The sequence below is a fragment of the Salminus brasiliensis genome, chromosome 18 (genome assembly GCF_030463535.1).
Source record: "Salminus brasiliensis chromosome 18, fSalBra1.hap2, whole genome shotgun sequence".
NCBI classification, from domain to species: Eukaryota; Metazoa; Chordata; class Actinopteri; order Characiformes; family Bryconidae; genus Salminus; species Salminus brasiliensis.
The window spans coordinates 11,973,914-11,993,504 of NC_132895.1; the positions used below are offsets into that span (position 1 = coordinate 11,973,914).

The following is a 19,591-nucleotide window of genomic DNA, read 5'->3' on the forward strand; positions in this document are numbered from 1 at the left end:
TGGAAGCACCAATCCAGTTTGGGACCACCAATTTCCATCTTCTGATAAAGCTTACCCGTGTTGGTGGTGAATGCAGAGTGTAACAGCATGTAAAACAAGTTTCTTCTTCTTGTTCTCAACTAGCTTCTCAAAGTCTTTGGGATAAAATACACATTATTGTTTTCCCTGCTCTAATATGCCTGATTAAATGTATTGGGTAATTATCAAGCAAATAATGAGAAAATGAGAAAATGAGCCAATGAGCAGTAGAGCGATAGAGCTGTTATGCTGCCTTTAAGTCATATTACAAGATCAGTGCACATGCACGTCACCACAAACTATTACAGCAGCAAAAATACAATTTCTTAGAACTGTATCCTATCCTACCCTGTCCTATCCTATATGTCTTATACATGTCCTATGTGTCGGATAAAGTTTTATGGATAGTATGTCATAGTGTCTGGAATTATACAAGCAAGCGTGTTTAAGATGACTTTTTTTTTTTTTTGCATTTTTAGGAATTGTAGCCTCAGAAACATTTTGATTGTACACTGACTTGTAATAAGGAGATTAAGGTTTTTCAGTAATTTGTCCCCCAAGCCAGGAACGCCTGCTACTGCGCTCAGTAACTTTGGTGGAGTGGAAATCATGAGAACTGTGTAAAGCTTTGAAGAAGCAAGCTCAGTATTTCCATGACATGGCATGGCAGAGGCTGTGAAGAGACTGAAGAAGACACAATCGGAGGAAGCAAGGAAGAGAACATGAAAGCATGCCCAAGCAAGAGACTGGACAAGAGTGAATCTTGGACTGGCTTTTACTTGACGGCTGCTTACTTATCTTATCTTAGCTGCTTACCTGTCTTGTGTTGTTGCGCTTTCTTAATGTTTTGCTGATGTTTTGCAAAGTTGTCAACTCTCTAGGTTTTGGAGCTAAGTCAGCTCAGTTTGACAGAGGTTTAGCAGCTAGATAGACATCCTGAGGTGTCTAAAGTTGCTAGATAGCACACACAGATATTGCCATTTCTGGTTCTGTATCTTCAGCATGTCAACAAAAGCATGTGAGCTCGAACCACAATTTGTATTTATGATTGTGGTGTTAAAGTGAAATACACTCCCCAACTTTAGGGGGAGCCCAGGAGCAAAAAATACAAGTTGTCACATAATGCTCTTTTAACAGCTTCATGTGTCTTGAGACATTCAGATTTCACATTGCTAATTGGTGGTTTTTCATTACTTATAAGCTACATTAGCCCCATAGCTCATGTGCAACAAACTTTAGAGACCAAACAAGCTGATCTACCAAATTCTTAATTTAGGAGGAGAAATCTATTCAGGAATTTTTCAATGAACTATTCCTTTAAGAATGTCACGTATGAAAAAATGCATCGGCTTGACGAAATGAAACATGATGGCCGAAATGGTCCCAGCTGACATATAACCAATACAAGATCTCATGGGAAAGTCGTACGAGCTACTGTTTGCAGGTAATGTAGTGTGCAGTGCCCTGGTGTACAGGCTCTGTGGTGTGGAGCTCTGCTAGCTTTGACAGACAGGCTTTCTGACAGGGAGACCAGGTCCAGTCTCGTCATTCTGAGGCCAGCGAACAGACTTGGCACCTGATGCACTTTGACATCTGAACTAGTCAGGAGGGGACAGAAATGCTTAGCCAGAGCCACAGGCCTGGGAGTGGCGCTCAGAACAGTTGCATAACAGCATTGTACTGCACAGCAAGTCCCTCAGAAACATCTCCCTCGCGTTTTTACCTGCAATTAGTTAACATTATTTTTAGGTTGTCTGTGTTCAATTAATGACAGAACTAAGGCTTCAATGGCAAATGGCCTTGCTTATTATGTTAGAGGTACAAAACAACATGGTCTTGCACACGTGAATGTGATGCAGGTTGCTGAGAGATGAGACGCAGGATTTTGTTGATGTTTTTTCAGTTTATTCAGGAGGATTAGTCTTTTTCATCTCCTCTGAGTTACTGAGTGGCACTTAAAGCATTACATCCGTTAAAAATAGCTGTACTGGCTGACATTACTGAATAGTTTTTTTTCCCACAGTCTGTGTAGCCTCTTCACATCAACTATAAGACTCTGGGCTCTATTTTAGCGATCTTTAGGCAAACCGCGAACCGCGCAGCTTGATTTGGGCGTGTCAGTGTGTCTTTGCTATCGTAATGATGGAAAAAGTACGCACAAAAGACATGTACTAAGTCTCTTAATGAATCAATGAATCATGGGTGTGTTTTGGGCGTAACGTGCAATAAACCAATCAGCATGTCAGGTGCCAGGTGTAAAAGTTTGCATAGCTGCCAACTGGCACGCGCTATGGGTTTGTGCACTGCTGGGTCTGTCCATGTGTGCGTACCAAACGGGGGGTGTACGCGCCTGTGTTGACAATTTCCTGCTAAGATAGCAATGAACGTCTGACTGTCGCCCTCTGCATAGGTTGTTTTCAGCCAGTGGCGCAACTATGCCAAGACAGCAACATGCCAGACATTTACCTGAACACACCTCAATTCAAGACCACCACGCCCATCGGTGTAGATATATTTCTAAGCACTGTTACTATTTAAACGACACAAGCGGACGGTGTGAACATAGACTGTTGGTGGGGTGTAAGATAGCAATGACCATCGCGACACGCCTTGCGCACTGTGTAGGATAGGGCCCCCTGTGTCCGGCTGAATCCCTAACATTACTGCACCTTTAACATAGCTGAAACCTTAACATGGCCTAAGAGCAATGCTTTAAGCTGTCATTTTTCAATGATGTTTAATCAGCATAGGAAAATAGCAGAGAAAATGGCCACAACTCCATTAAAAAGGTAATTTAGCAACAAATTGAGTCCTGCTTTGTGGTAATGACTGGATGCTGCTACTTTCCTTGATGTTTCTATTGATTAATTTGCTGATGTATGTGTGTGTGTGTGTCGGTGTGTGTTAGGCGGCGTGAGATGTGCATCATGCCAGACGGCAGAGTGTGCCACTTTTAATAGCTCTCGCGGCACATTAAATGAAGGGTGACAAAGTGGGGCTCATTTGTAGCTTGTGCATACTAAAGGGATTTGTGCCCTGGAGGAAAGCTTATCTTCAGATGTAAGCCTGTGCTGTATTACAGTGTGTCCTATTAATTATTATCAACAGCTTCACTGAGCTAGCTCGCAATACGACGACCAAGAATAGCATATTGTGCTGTCCAGTCTGTGAACTGTACTGTTGCATCTCATTGCATCAAATTAGGTTGCATAATGATTGCACCACTCACGTGTTCCTTGAGTCCACCAAGTTTTAAAATTCGTTCCTGATATACACTCTTACAAATGCAGCTATCAAAAAAGTTCCTTTTGATCCCCTGAAGAACTTTTCAGGACATGTTTGAAAGGGTTTTGGTGTGAGAACCATTTTTGAAGCTCCACTTTTAAAGCTTTAATGGAACCTATACAATATACATGGGGTTTATGGCAATGGCATACTTTCTCTAGAACTGGATATTTAAGCCATAGACATTTCAGGAACCTTCATTTTTGTGTCTTTGCTTTATTTGGAATAAAATAATGAATCTTCTGTGGGGGGCGGGACCACTTAATCCCTATTTGTGCTGTCTACCGAGCAACCCAAGGCCATATGGCCATCTGACACAGTGTGTTTGCCCATAGCTGTGATGTCCTTATCAGTAGCCCTGCTGCCTACTCTTGAACGAATGTACAGCTCTGCAACTCGTTTCTTATTGCTCTATCCAACATGAACATGCTCTTTTCCCTTTCTAACTGACAGAAGAATGAGCTACAGGATGCCTTACAGGAGAGGAACCGCCTCAACCTTGAGTTGTTCGGCCACAGCCTGAAGGCAGCGCAGTATGAGCAGGTAGGAGCTGATTGGCCCGGCCATTGGATCAATGGTTGGTTATTAGTCTGCTATTGCTGAGACATGTGGCTCTATGATTCTCCTCAGCTTTCACCACATCAATCTAATGCAATCGCACACCACAGCCTGATCAATACCCACCAGGATCCCTGCCTGATTTGAATAGACTCAGCTCAATTATGCAGTGATCGAACTGTAGTGTGTATGCATTTGTAATCTTAGGAAAACAGTGCTGGCTAATGGCCTCTATGAAGTGTGCGTTCTTAAAAATGAAGGTGCTGGAGGGAGTTATTTGGGGTGCTGCCACAGACGAACCAGGATGGTTCCATGCAGAACTCTATTTGTAGATGAGATCTGGAGTGTGACGAATGTATTTAAAGTTTACAGCATCTCCACATGCTGTAAAGTTTTCTTTCCCTATAAATATACACTATATGGACAAAAGTATTAAGACACCTTCATTCATTTCATTATTATTAATAAAGAGGTAAGAGTTTATCCTGCTTTTGTTGGAGTAACTGTCTCTACTGCCCAGGGAAGGCTTTCTACTAGATTTTGAAGCATTTCTGTAAGGATTTGATTTCATTCAGTGACAAGAACATTAGTGAGGTCAGGATGTTGAATGATCACCACCCTACGTCATCCCATACTCCCAATCTCATTCCAAAAGTATTGGATGGAGCTCCATCATTCCAGTGAACACAGATTCACTTCTCCATGGTTCAATGCTGGGGGGCCTTTATAGGTTCATGTTTATCTGCTCCAGAGAGTCATATTCTATTGGCAATACTTCTATATAGGGACTAGCTATGTGTTTGCATTTGCACATCTTTGTATTAAGCAATAGGTACACCTTAAAGAAGCCAAATGCATTCATTAGAAGGGGTGTCCACAAATATTTGGACATATAGTGTACATCCAAGAACCATTTAGGACCATTTAAGTCTTGTACCCCTTGAAATCCTTGACCTGAAGACTTTATCTGGTCTGGTTTGGTGACACCCCAACAGCAGTATCAGCACCAGTGTGCTGTCACTGATCCCTCTCTTGGGTTAAGTGCCCTACTGGATATGGTCCTAGAGTAGCACTGCTGAGAGTGGCAGTCTGGGGCGCCTGCCGCTAATGGTGTCGTTTTCGCTGGCGCTTTTTGCCAATCGGCCAGGGCGCACAGCTTGACTGTCTCTCACAGCATAACGCCCAGCCTGCTCCGCCACTTGCCTTGCCCAGCAAAAAGGAACCATCTGTCCCAACCCCAGACGCGTGCCCAAGATAAAAAGCCTTCTGCTTAATCAGGTAGTGGCACCCAGGAGAGGCGCCCACTCCCGGCCCCTCCATGATCAAAGGCTCGTTTTGCAGCCTGTGAGGTGTTAACAAGGCTGGGCAGAGTAGGTAAATATCCCGAGGAAGGACGTCTATGTTTGTCACGCACTCTGACATCAACCCGGCCACTTTCTCAGCTTCCACGCTCGGATCGATACGAGATGCGAATCAGCCCTTCCATTTCGGCAGGCCTGATTTGATGAAATGTATCCCAGTAAATGAGAGGGAGTGCATCCCTGCCCTGAGTGATGCTGCTCCAGAGGACGGCTGATGCTGGGATTGCATAGGACACTTTTGATAGGTGATGTAGGAGCCATAATTTACTGTTTAATCATTTAGAGCAGATTCAGAATCATTTATAGTAGATACTGAATCATTTTAGCAGTTACTGAGTCATTCAAATTAGAAGCCAAATCATTTATAGCAGTTTATGAATCTTTATAAATCTTACAGAATAATTTTTAAATATATGTGGAATAATTTTAGTATATATAGAATCATTTATAACAATTACTGATGCACTTATAATTTATATAGGATTATCTATCTGAATCAATTATAGTAGTTAATGAATCATTTAGCAGTTAAATGAGGCGTTTAAAGTAGATGCTGACTCATTGAAATTATAATTGATTTATGATCATTTATAATAAATACTTCCTCAATTATTGTACAATTATTGTACTTGACTCATTTATAGCAGTTTCTGAAATATTTATGGTAGATACAGAATTATTTATAATAAATACTAAATCATTTATAGTAGATACAGAATCATTTATAGCCATTGCTGATGCACTTACAATAGATATAGTATCATTTATAATATATACTGAATCAGTTAATATACTGAATCATTTATATCAGTTTATACAGCTTTTATAGTAGATACAGCACAGTTTTTAACAGTTAGTGAATGTATGTACAACTGATACACATTTAGGCAGTGGTGGCTTAGTGGCTATTGATAACAGGGTTGTGGGTTCGATTCCTGGGCTTGGCAAGCTGCCACTGTTGGGCCCTTGAGCAAGTCCCTTTACCCTCTCTGCTCCCCGGGCGCTGGAGTTGACTGCCCACTGCTCTGTGTACTCACTGCCCCTAGTTCACTTGTGTGTGTTTACTACCACAGATGGGTTAAATGCGAAGGACCTTAAACCTGAAACTTAAACCTTGAACTTTATAGTAGAAACGAAACTAAAATTACAGTTAAAACTTGGTTAATAACTGTATTTATTTTGTATGATTACGTGTGGCTTTGTAGGTATTTACATGTTTAAAGATTCCTCTATTAAGTCATTACTGGGGAGATTGTCCCTCTTTTGCTGCAATAACAGCCTCTACTCTTCTGGGAAGGTTTTACACTTGATGTTAGAACATTACTGTAGGATTTGATTCCATTTAGCCACAAGAGCAATAATGAGGTCAGGTACTGATGTTGGATGATTAGTTCTGGATTACAAACACCACTCCAACTCATCCCAAAGGTATTTAATGGCACTCTATCGCTCTATTTTACATTAATTATTCACATACTCTAAGAACATATTGAACTTGTGGAAACCAAGAAACAAGAAGGTGTAGAAAGTTCTGTGGAGAAACTTATTGTTCATTGGTGTCACCACACAGCAGGACAAGCACTATTTCAAAGCTTACATCATATCAATTCCGCTCCCCAAATTATGGCTCAAAGAAGTACACTATTGTTTTTTTGGAGCTTAGGGCAACCCCTTAATGAAGGATCTGTCTGAAAGATTAATGAAGTTTTCTGGAGAAATAGTGCTTAGATGCATTCTCATTGTACAGTACATTCCAATGATTCATGAAAAAAGAGCGTCTGAGAAATGGTGCTGAGTCAGCAAATTTGTCACAATTGTTGTGGGCTCTCCCCTGAAGACCAACCCCAGCTATGGAATTTATTCCACCTTCCCACCAGCCATTTTTGATTAATTGTTAAAGTGGTTACATAAACAAGCAGGAGCAGTTTTATGCCTTTAAAGCAACACTATGAAAAATGGGCAGTTCTTGCTCCTGGGCTCCACCTGCAGTTGGGAAGTTTAATTCACGCTTTGAGCCGCCTCTTATTGACACGTTTTTCTGGAGGAGCTGAGAGATAATGAGCTGTCGCTGACCACCATTTACCTTTAAAGAGTGTGCTTTAGTGATATCTTCAGAAATGTATGCAACAATTCCTCTAGTTCCAGTGGCATACTTCTCGCTTCCTCACTTGATCTTTTTCTCTCTTCCCTGTTGTCTTCTCTGAAGGTGAAGTCGGACTATGAACAGCTCAGAGAGACGTTTGGTTGTGTAAGCCAGGAGAGAGACTTGGCGAGGCAGGAGAAGGTTGAGCTCCAGGACAAACTGGAAAACCTTGAGGAGGTCTTAAAGGTGAGAAACTCCAAGTCTTTGTCTTTTCTTTTTTTGTATTCACAAGCTAAAATTCTCCCTATTACATGATGCTACCAGGCTGGGTGGGTGAAGGCTAACACACTCTTTCTTTGAGACATGCAATAAATCACCATATCTTTTAGGAACCCATGCTTGAAGCTGAACACTAACTAACAATTCTTGTACATCACAATAATTACGTGCTTGTGCCATGGATGAATGATTGAATCTTAACAATAGGTTTAACGCCTAGACAGTTGTTCTCAGGATAATTGTCACTTGTAAGCGCCTTCTGAACACCAGGTCTTCTTTTTCTTTAGTTTTTTTAACACTGACTTATTCCAATGTTTCCATTACGCAGATAGCAGGTTCTTTCATCACTGTCTTCTTTTACTTCACATCGTTTTCTGTTCACAGATTTCTAAATAGAAGATTATTGAGAGCTAGGGCTAATGGGTCAACAGGACAATGCATAACTAGTTGCAGGTGTAAAGTGTCATTGCTATTGATTGGTCACAGAAACCTAATTCAGTCTATTCCAGCGGATTTGGTCTAAAACGATTGGCCTGTTTACACCTGCCATTGACATTTGTTTTGTAAATGGATTGTATCTGGATACATCTGGATTCTGTTAGCACTTATCATTAAAATGTGTCCCCAGTGTGATCCAATGAGATCCGATACACGTTTCCTGATTCACGTGTAAAAAAGCGCATGCATTGTTTCCATTTCTGTACTTACTGTAAACAACAGTTTCTCATCAACAACACACTGTTGCAGGATATTGTGAGCAGTTTAAAGGAGCAGTGGTGGTTCCAAAACACAGTGGAATATATGGTTCTCACATTCCCGTAATTAGAAGTTCTATCAGAAATGCCAAAGACTATTTAAACCACAAGTGAGCAAACTCTGTAATACTGCTCTCATCTACCAGGCGAATTATGACTCCCTGCTAGAATCCAGCTTCCCATTTGGGTGCATGCGCTTCAGGCAGCAGTATATGCGCACCATTACACTTCTAATATCTGTTGTTTCTGTTTATGAAAAACTATTAATATTAAGTTTTCCTTCCCAGCAAACGCCAGAATGTCACTTAAGCGTCAGTCGTATTTCAGCTCACATGTTCTTGGTGCAGCACACAGGCTTTCAGATGTTGTTCAGTCCTCAAGATTAAGGTTAAGTACGCATGTCATTATTCTGACAAAACCTGACCAATAGAAAGCATTGTACTGTAAAAGCAAGAGACTGGGCCAAGGGGGGCTAAAGATTTGTCAGTGAAAGTTTTAGCGCTTATTGGTCAAATGTCAAATGGCGGTTCATAGGCTGTTTAAGGGGTTAACCCTTGGGGTACTTTTATAGTACTTAACTGGTTTTGTCGCCATAATAAAATATATATGTATACAACACAGCTCAATAAACTATTCTTTGAAATACAACCAACGCTTAGGTGATGTCTGTTATGAAGGAAAACTGAATAATAATAGTTATTCATGAGCAGAAACAACAGGAATCTGCTGTGCCTGTGTAATCTGCTGTGCCCGTATACTGCTGCGTGACGTCAGTTTACACAAAGTGGGGTCGGATTCTGGAGGGGATTCAAAATTCGGCAGAACAGCAATGAGGCCAACACTGCTCCTGTGGATTGTCTTGGTGTTAAGTATCTGTAAGGCAATTGTCAGAGATTTATTGCTTTTTCTAAGGTGTACTTGTGCTCACATTTCTCTGTTCCTAACTCATTGAAAAATAGTCTTGTATGGTCCTTGCTTTTGCTCTTCTGTATTGATTGTTTGTTCTCCAGATGTGTCTCATCAAGAAAAAAACGCCCCGTAACAAGAAATCGATCTTAGACCTCTCAAAAATGAAGAAAAGTATTTAGCTTTCCTGTATTGGTCGTTATTGATTATGTAATAAAATAAATGATGGAAAGAAATTGCTATCAGGTTAGGAAAGGAAGGGAGAAAAGTGGAGGACAAAGGAACGTAACCAATAAGGTCTTTCAGACTTTCTGATCTTCTCACAACTACATGATTGTTATTTCAGGATGGGCTTGATAAATAAAGTGTTTTTTATACTTGTATTGAGTAACTCCTAAAGTATTTACATTGAAATTGTAATACACTTATATATACTATAAGGACAAAAGTATTGGGACACCTCCTAATTATTGAATTCAGGTTTTTTATTTACTTACCACAGGTGTATGAAATCTAGCACCTATTCATGCAGTTTGCCTTTGGGGCATTCTGAAGAGATCGCTGAATTCCAGTGTGGCACTGTATGTAATAGGATGGCACCACTGCAACAAGTCAGTAGTAGAATTTTCTTCCATCCTAGATATCACACCATCAACTGTGAGTGGTATTATGAAAAATGGAAGCGTCAAGAAAAAAGAAGGAACTCAGTCACAAAGTTACTGGGGTACTAAGAGTGGGGTCGCATAGTACATAAAAGTCTCTGCTGACTCTGCTGACTCAATATCTGCAGAGCTCCAAAAGTGCTGTTTGAGCTGCAAAGGTGGACCAACTCCATATTAATGCCTATACATTTAGAATCGGATGTCACATAAGATTCTGTAGGTTCAAGGTATAGTTGTCTCAATACTTTTGTCCATACAGTATATGTATATTTACAGTGGAATACCTACAAATTAATACGGTAGAGTACTTTATCCACTGTAAATGCTTAACTAGCTGTGCTGAAGCAGGGAGGTGATGAAGTAAAGGCAGCTGTTCCAGAACACTGCAGATCCTCCTCAGTCACTCCTCAGCAGAAGTGCAGCCAAAGCCCCGTAGTGATTATGCAAACCACTGTGTGTGTCCTGGACACCTCCAAGAAATTCAAAGGGGAAAAGAGGCTTTGCTTCACTCCGAGAGGGGAAAAAGATGGATAAGTCAGACCTTTTAAGCTGCTTTATGCATCTAAGCCTTACAACACATTTGATGTACTTAACTCAAACTCCACTTTCTGTCCAATTTAACCCTGTGCTGGAAAAAGAGGGGTTTGATCTGATGAAACCTGACACGGTGGAGACCACCACAGACGCCGAGATATCCCATTTCCAATATGCTCATATTGCACTGTCTACTATTTCTGCACACTCACTGAATAAATTCACCATGCGTTTACTGGGTGTATATGTCAGTGTCCTACCTCGTTATTGTCACAGCTGTGCCTCGTGCACAGTAGTTATTGTTGGAATAGAATTTTCCAAACTTTTTAATTCCCACTTACTCAGAAATCAGCAAGTTATGACAATGATAAATGCATTTCTGCAGCATTCGTCTGTGCAGAATCAGGGTTTTTTGTGCCGCTTTGCAAAAAAAATCATCCTGACTCATTCTCCCCCGTCTCTCTCCCTCTCTATCTCTCTCTCTCTCTGTCCCTCAGCATATGCGAGTGGCTGCAGAGCAGAAGCAGCAGCTGGAGGCAGAGCATGAGCAGGCCCTGGCTATCCTCAACTCCAAACAGCAGGAGATCCAACTGCTGCAAAAGGTAAGAAGCAGACACACACACTCATATGCCAAAGCCTTGCTCCTTAACCTTAATGCCCCGCTAAAACAACGAGACTTGTAGATTTGGGAGCACCTAGAGTCTAAAGCATCTCGTAGGGTTTCCTAGAATTTGCTTGAAATTGTAAATAAATAAATAAACACACCAACATAGGCACAACCACACGCACCCACCCATCCGAACACAGAGACAGATAAACACACACTCACAGTAGTATGCTGTAATTTTTCTGCCACACAAAAATACAAAAGTATTGGGACACCTTCTCATTCATTATTTCCTCTGGAATCAGGGATATTAGAAATAATCAATCCGGCTTTTGCTGGAGTAACCTGAACTCTACTGTTCAAGAAAGAATTTGAATTTTGAAGCATTGCTGTGAGGATTTGATTGCATTTAGTGACAAGACCGTTAGTGAGGTCAGGATGTAGTGAGGTCCCCAACTTATCCCGAAATCGTTGGGACACAGTTCCACTGCTCCACACCTCAATGTTGGGAGGGTTTATACTCCTCTAGTCCATACCTGGCATTAGGCATGGTGCCAATAGGGTCATGTGTCCATGTGCTCCAAAGAGTCCCTTTCTATTGGCAGTCTTCTCTACATGGACTAGACAAGTCATATGTCAGCAATAGGTGCAACTTAATCTAGCTGAATGCTTTCAGATATAGATTTTAACAGTGGAAAATACCCCACTCTTAGATACACACATCCGCTTTCTTAACATTTAATGTTTGGACTACCATTTCGTAGAAGTATTTCTGATCATGTGATGATAGAACATCTGCCAACTTTCTGTAACACTTTCTATTTTCTCGTGTGTGTGTGTATGTGTGTGAGAGAGATTGCTGAGAGAGATAGGCAGAAATAGTCAGGCTTGGTAAAAGGTAAAAATCACAGCTGTCATAGAAGTGCTTGCCTGTAATTTGTGCCCCAGAGACGTGTTGGTTTTCTTTTGTGTCTGTGTGCTCTTCAAAGAGGAGCTGCGACAGGCAAACAAAGCAATTAGAGCAGACAGCAGACACAGCACTACTGCACGTCCCCCGGGAGGCAGTCTCAACAGAGCCCTCGCCACACATACACACACACACACGCAGGCTTCATGTAGAAACACCTGAGTTGTCGTTCTCTTCTGGCACTTTGTCTTACTGTCTGTGTGCTCTTACATGTACTTGTATTTACTGTACCCTTTATGCTTTTGACAAATTGCATGAATTGCCTGTACTGTGGGCGGCGTGAGGGTCAAATCAGTTGAAGGCGCTTTGGCCTCTGACTCAGAGCTTATTATTATTTCTCAGTGGTGTTGCTGTTGACCTGGCTGACCCTGTCTGGGCCTGCTTTTTGGAATGTTTATATCAGTCAGAGGCCTACATAGCCTAGTTTCTTGTTTGTCTGTATAATACGCAATTAAAAATGCATTGTAGTTAAAATTATTTAATGCAGAACCAGACTGGATTTGTCCAGAAAGCTGTCCTCCTATGATCCACCATGACTTTTCCTACATCCTGGAGATTACTAATCGCAACAGTAACTAAATGCAACAGGCTGAGTTGTTTTTAAGTTATAACAGTGGGGAGAGGAATATCAGCAACCGCCTGTGGTTCTGAGGGGTTAGAGAGTGCAGTTCCTGCAGAAACTGCGAGTGTGATTGCAGCTCAGCAGTGATGGGATGCTAAAACTTTTGCCCTAAAGATGGTTGATCCAAAAGCTCCTCCAAAACGCCTGGCTAATAGAGCTGTGTCCACAAACTTTTGGCTAAAGTGTAGGGTGCCAAAACATTTTTTTCAGAATATGATTGGTCCAAAAGCTCATCCTATAAGCTTGTCTAATAAAGCATGTCCACAAACTTTTGGCTGAAATGTGTGGTGCCTTTAAAAATGCTTCTATTTAGCTTCGATTGTCAAATGGTCCGAGAGTCTGAGGGTTTAAGAAGTTCCATTGAAACTAATAGCTTCTCATCTTTTGAATGAACCTTTCTTACGCAGCGGTTTTCCTGACAGGGGTGGATCTACACAGCATTCAGACTAGGTCAAATCCCTGTTTGTGAATCCCACCCTATATGTGTATAATAAAGATAAGCAGTGTGTCCTGACTCCTGACCAGTGTATCTTGTCTTTAGGCTCAAGTTGAGGCTAATAAAGAGCATGAAGGAACGGTCCACTTGCTAGAGGTAAGAGACCCTCTCCACCCTCCATCGTCTGACCACTCTTATCTCTGACAGTCCAGCATGAGAACTATCAGCACCTGGTCAATAGAGCCTGTAGGATCACAGCGAATAAAGAGCACCCATCCAGGTGATCGAAGCTCCTCTGAAAGGCTACAAAGATGCCAGACTGAGTAGTTCTCCTGACAGGCATTTTCACCAGTAGGCTTGGTGAAGCTGCGAGAAGTGCTTTAGAAAGAGGAAAACAAGACAAAATCCTCCTACAAGCCAGACTGAAGCATTAGTTAGAGAGTGCAGCTCATACTCATAAGCGTCTTCTCATTTCCCTTGAGTTTGTTTGCAGATTTGAGTTTGACATTTTTGTGTGTTTCATTTTTTATCACACTGGAGAAAGTAATATATTTAGTCACATTTATTAAAATGTAATTTATTAAAATTTTAACATGAATACAAATGTATTACAAAATTGTCTAAATCAATGTTCTACTTTTTTTATCTGCAAAGGGTGTATAAATAAAACAAACAAAATAGTCAGGTCAACTTTGAATTATGAGGCAACTGATTTTTTCAACTAAATTTTTTTGGTATAATATAGTACAATAATTTTAGTACAATAATTAGGAAATGACTTTTAGCTTAATCAAAAATATCAGACACATAAGATGCATATAAGGTGCAGCAGTGGCTCAGTGGTTAGAGCACTGGATTATTGATCTCATGGTTGTGGGTTTGATACCTATGGTCGATAAGCTGCTGTTGCTGGGCCCTTGAGCAAGGCACTCTGTTTCAGGGATGCTGTAGCATGGCTGACCCTGGCTACATAATCTGGGAAATGCAGATAGGGGAAATTGGTTGTACTGTATAAGCATAGTGGCAATAAAAGGTACTTAATTAATTATAAGCTCAATGTTCTGACATTTAATATTTGATGTTTACCCAGTTTCATCCTCTTCTTCAGTTTGGTCATTACTTTTCCTCACCTGCGGGTTAGGTTGCTTGCTTCTCTAAGACTCTTGACCATGTTGTTGTGTCACTGAAATTTGAAGTATTTACCTGATCTCATTTTTTTTTGTTCATAAATGTAAAAAGCCCCAAAGCTCTATAGGTGGCACAACTGTCTAACTGCCTGATCGCCAGGACATCAAAAGGTCAGCAGCCTTCAGTGGTCAAGAGACTTAGAGTAAGAAGCTCTTAGCCCATTATTCTGTGGGCATCATGTGAGACAGTTGAGTAAAAATGGGAGAATTACCAAACTAAAGTAAGTAAAACCAGGGATGTGAATTCGAACCCGAGCGATACCGCTTTGACATCAGTGGCCAGAGTCTAAGAGATAGTACAATTGGCTGTGCTTTCTGTGAGAGGGTAGATGATGCTCTCTCTGTTTATCACTCATAATGCGATGTTAGCTGGTGCAGTGGAGCCACATTGGTGGCAGTTCGAAAAGAGGTGGCAGCTGGCTTTGCAGGTATTGGAGGAACCGTGTAAAGTCCTTACCCTTGGTTAATTGGGAGAAAAAGGGACAAATTCGACAAACAAATAAAAAAATTGTTTGGCTTATGATACTTAGTTGACCTGCTGTATTACTTTAACTATAACTTTTCTAAATTTAATACAGTGAATACATTCAACACTGTACTTACTTTTTCCAGTGGAGATATTTTGTGTTTGGTTTTGAACTAGAGTTTTACTTTATGACCGCTGCCATTCTGATTTCTGTTTTTCCTTTTGTGCTTAAACAGAACCATACGGACAGAATGCAGGTATATACCATTTCATGTAGAGATCCTGAAGCATCCCTCAGCGCATTTTTCTTTTTAATAAAAATTGTCATTTTCTTTGCTAACCCAGCATCCAGAAGTTCAACAGCCCCTTTAAAAGTAGAAGTATGAACTGATACGTGTTTTAAAAGAATTGCATTTTAGTCTGATTAAAAAGTTCAGCATCCAGCGAGGAGCCAGTTGTTAATTACTGAGCTAAATGAACATCCCCCCTGGCTATAACCTCGTGTACTCTTATCAGCTTAGCTTGTCAGCAGAATTTTGCATCAGGACCTTGTTGGCTGGGTGAAACTCAGGGCTGCTTTTAATCTACATTGTGGTATGGTTAGATAATGGTTTTAACATATATCAGGGGTTTCTTTAAGCCTCTTATGTTCATGCCACATGTGGCATTGTTACTTAAGAGTACTAATTTGCGGCTGTCATTGCCCACAGTGAAGCGGTTTCTTTGCACAGAGCTGCATCTGCAAGAAAGTTGTTTGGGATCACAACCAGTAATTGGCTTATTTATGACAGATAAAGCTTAAAATACCTAATGCAAAAACGATTAGAATTACCATAGCATACTGCAAATACTTAGTGTACACAGTGTTTTACAGGAATGTATGAAAGTAAATATAGTTAGAGTAAATATAGTAAGAGTAAGTCACAGTATTCGTGATTCAGTATTATGTTTAATGCCTTTTTCTTATTCTTCTTATCCTCTTTTTCCAACCTTTGAAGGTCAAAGTTCACAACTTGCAGCAGAAATGGCGGTCTCAGAGTGAGAAGTGTGATATTTTGTCAAAAGAGCTGGAGAAATTTCACCTGGAATCAGACACAGCAAAATTCGCACCTTCTGATCTTCAGCACTCGCCACAGAAAACGCTCTGTAACATTCTGAACGACCTGCACAGCCACACTGGGAAAGGTGAGAAGAACTGGACAGGGTTTCAGTGGGCTTCAGAACAGTCTGGGATGTTTCTGATCATCAGTTTCATGAAAGAAATATTGCTTCCAATTGCTTAAAAAATAAAATAAAATAAAATATACATATATATATATATATATATATATATATATATATATATACAGTCATGCCCGAAAGTATTCATACCCCTGGCAAAGTTTGACTTAAATTTACTTTTATTTAACCAGAAGTTATATTTTTGCCTTGAAACGACACAGGCATCTCCCAGGAGATAACACGATGATGTACAAGAGGCATCATTGTGGGAAAAAGTATTTCTCAGCTTTTATACACATTTGAACAAAAAGTGGCATGTCCAAAATTATTCATACCCTTTGAAAACTGTCACAGTATATGGGAAAATCCAAAGTTCTATACCATTCCAAATAGTCCAAGCTGTTTTAAAGCATCCTAATTACCCTGATTCATTGGGAACAGCTGTTTTAATCAACTCAACAGGAGAAAAACAGCAGCTCTCTGCAGTTGGTTTGTGGACAGTCATGGCTAAGACAAAGGAGCTCACTAAGGACCTGCGGCTGTGCATTGTGGCCGCTCACAAGTCAGAAAAGGGCTATAAAGCCATATCAAAATGTTTTCAAGTTCCAGTGGCTACAGTGCAAAGTATTATTAAAAAATACAAGAAGTTCCGCACTGTGGAAAATCTCAGAAGATGTGGTCGGAAGCCAAAAGTGACACCTGTGCTGGCCAGGAGAATAGTGAGAGAGGTGAAGAAAAATCCAAGGATCACCACCAAGGCCATCCTGGTGAATCTGGACTCTGCTGGTGGCGACATCTCAAGGCAGACAGTTCAACGGACACTGCACACTGCTGGGTTCCACGGACGCAGGCCAAGGAGGACACCACTTCTCCAGAAAAGGCACACAAAAGCCCGCTTGACCTTTGCAAATGCTCATCTGGACAAAGAAGAAGACTTCTGGTGTTCTGTTTTATGGTCAGATGAAACAAAAATTGAATTGTTTGGCCACAATGATGTGTGCACCATTTGGCGTAAAAAAGGAGAAGCCTTCAACCCTAAGAACACCATCCCCACTGTCAAACATGGTGGTGGGAACCTAATGTTTTGGGGGTGTTTTTCAGCCAATGGACCAGGGAACTTGATCGCAGTAAATGGCACCATGAAAAAAGAGCAATACATCAAGATTCTCAACAACAACATCAGGCAGTCTGCAGAGAAACTTGGCCTTGGGAACCGGTGGACATTTCAGCACGACAACGACCCAAAACACACAGCCAAAGTGGTGAAGAAATGGTTAGCAGACAAAAACATTAATGTTTTGCAGTGGCCCAGCCAGAGTCCTGACTTGAATCCAATTGAGAATCTGTGGAGGGAGCTAAAGATCAGGGTGATGGCAAGGAGACCCTCGAACCTCAAAGAGTTGGAGCTCATCACTAAAGATGAATGGGCAAAAATACCAGTGGAGACATGCAAAAAGCTGGTCAGCAATTACAGGAAGCGTTTGATTGCTGTAATAGCCAATAAAGGCTTTTCTATTAATTATTGAGAAGGGTATGAATAATTTTGGACATGCCACTTTTTGTTCAAATGTGTATAAAAGCTGAGAAATATTTTTTCCCACAATGATGCCTCTTGTACATCATCGTGTTATCTCCTGGGAGATGCTAAAAATTTAATTTCTGGTTAAATAAAAGTAAATTTAAGTCAAACTTTGACAGGGGTATGAATACTTTCGGGCATGACTGTATATATATACATATCATTACTGACACACACAGGAGAAGGAAAAGACCTTAACTTTTAATCAAAGTCGGGCCCCGGGTGCTCCAGTGGACTAATGCTGTCACTGTGATCAGAGGATCGCTGGTTTCTATCCCGATCACACTGCTACTCACTGGCAGCTGGGCACTGGCAGTCACTGGCGTCTGCTAGCCAGTGCATCAGAGCTGGGTATACAGCGCTTCCCTCCAGCCGTGTTGGTTGCCTGGTGACGTTGCATCAGTGGCTGTTTAAAAAAAACTTTTAATCAAAGTCAGTGTACAAATATTTTTATTCAATTAAATTTTTCTTTTTATTTATTTTTATTATAAGATTTTATTGCAAGTTATTTTGGAGCATTTCTATTGGTATATATACACAAAATACAAATACAATATACTATATATCACATTTTCAGAGTGAAAGAACCCTTTTATCCATGAACCTTGTATCTGCATTTTTCACTTTTTAACATCTTGAATCTGGCAGTTATTTTTGACATTGTGTAAAATATTAATGATGAATGACTGTGTTTGGGAATTGGTGTCAGTTCCACTAAAAATATCACTAACAAGCAGTTTATATTTTGTCCATGTTAATTCAACTTAAACAAATACTAATAATTACATAATTTGTTTTACTCATTTGAGGTTCATTCTAGGTTTATTAACCAAGGTTTATTCACAGTTTATTGTAGGCTGATTTAATCTAACAAAACAAAAATATATATTTTTGCAGTACTTGTACATTTAATTCATTTTATTCCTTCATAATTATGTAGTTCATTTTATTCAGGGAATGTGAAGCAATATTTTCATAGTGTACCAAAGTTCAGGACATCTGTTTCTGTAAGCCCAGAATCTGTTGCTGTAGTACAGAGATAATTCAGCACCTTCTGTCTTGGACAGCGGCCCATAAAGCAAGTGGAGACACTTTGTGTTGTCATTCGTTATTTTGTAGTAATTAAAAGCTGTCAGAGTAGTGACCTTTAAAACGAGCCAGCCATGAAGAGACAGCAGTGAAGCATGACAGAGTTAATATGACGCTCTTATCAACATGCACAGGTCACATTTCAGAGAAGTGCATTAGTTCAGGTGACTAGCAACTTACACTGCCAGTCAAAAGTTTGGGAGCGCCTGAATTTTTGTTTCCCTCACTGATACTTTTTCTGGTGGTTCAAGGCTTGCGTTTCTCAGTCCCCAAATGTTTCTCTGTAATTACAAAATAATTCCTTGATAGTAATAAAAGCAATGAAGTTAGATAAGATTCATACCCAGGCTTCGTTAACCTACAAATGGCACTAATTAAACCCTACACTGTTTACTTCAAACAGTGATTGTTTTGCTTTGTTTTTCTTTGACATTCTTTGAGCTTTAAGTTCATCAAAGAGTAATCTGTAATCCTTTGATCTGTAAGAATGATTTTCAGATAGCATTGTTTTTTCTCTTTAAAAAGTCTGGGATATCCAAAATGGCAACTTTACAGGAAAACAAAAGTCAATGTAAAGAAATTTTGGAGCATTTCTATTGTCCATTTAAAAAAAGATAAAGAACAGTTGCCAGATTCAAATTATGTCAAAAAGTAAAAACTACAGCAAAAATTGAGATACAAGGTTATGGGTGATAGTTTATAGTTATCTTGTTATTTCTGAACCACAAAAACAATATATATATATATATCCAAATAAAAAACCCAAAACATTACGGTAAGCTAGCTGCTTCTAAACTTTTGACTGACAGTTTTATGTCAGTCATAAGAAACTTAAAGTGTCATGAATTTCAAATGAATGTAAGAGGCACAGTGGGAGCTGCTGCATGATATTTTGCTCACAATAGTAGGTTGACTCCTGCCTGCATGATTTATGACCCTCTGAAAATGAATGAAATTAGTTTCAGTGCATTTCCTC

General features: G+C 40.2%; 1 protein-coding gene across 3 annotated transcripts in view; it reads left to right on the forward strand.

Moving 5' to 3' along the window:
• Window positions 1-19,591, forward strand: part of rimbp2a (RIMS binding protein 2a) — a 68,134-nt gene that overhangs the window by 22,576 nt on the left and 25,967 nt on the right. Inside the window, exons 2-7 of one of the 3 annotated variants that reach the window (XM_072661351.1) lie at window positions 3,757-3,846; window positions 7,429-7,551; window positions 10,939-11,043; window positions 13,179-13,229; window positions 14,963-14,983; window positions 15,725-15,911. In XM_072661351.1, the coding sequence (XP_072517452.1) occupies window positions 10,942-11,043; window positions 13,179-13,229; window positions 14,963-14,983; window positions 15,725-15,911 (361 nt within the window). In that variant the 5' untranslated portion in view covers window positions 3,757-3,846; window positions 7,429-7,551; window positions 10,939-10,941. Of the gene's footprint in view, window positions 1-3,756; window positions 3,847-7,428; window positions 7,552-10,938; window positions 11,044-13,178; window positions 13,230-14,962; window positions 14,984-15,724; window positions 15,912-19,591 lie in introns of those variants that run through there. The other 2 variants (XM_072661350.1, XM_072661349.1) reach the window with 2 other exon arrangements.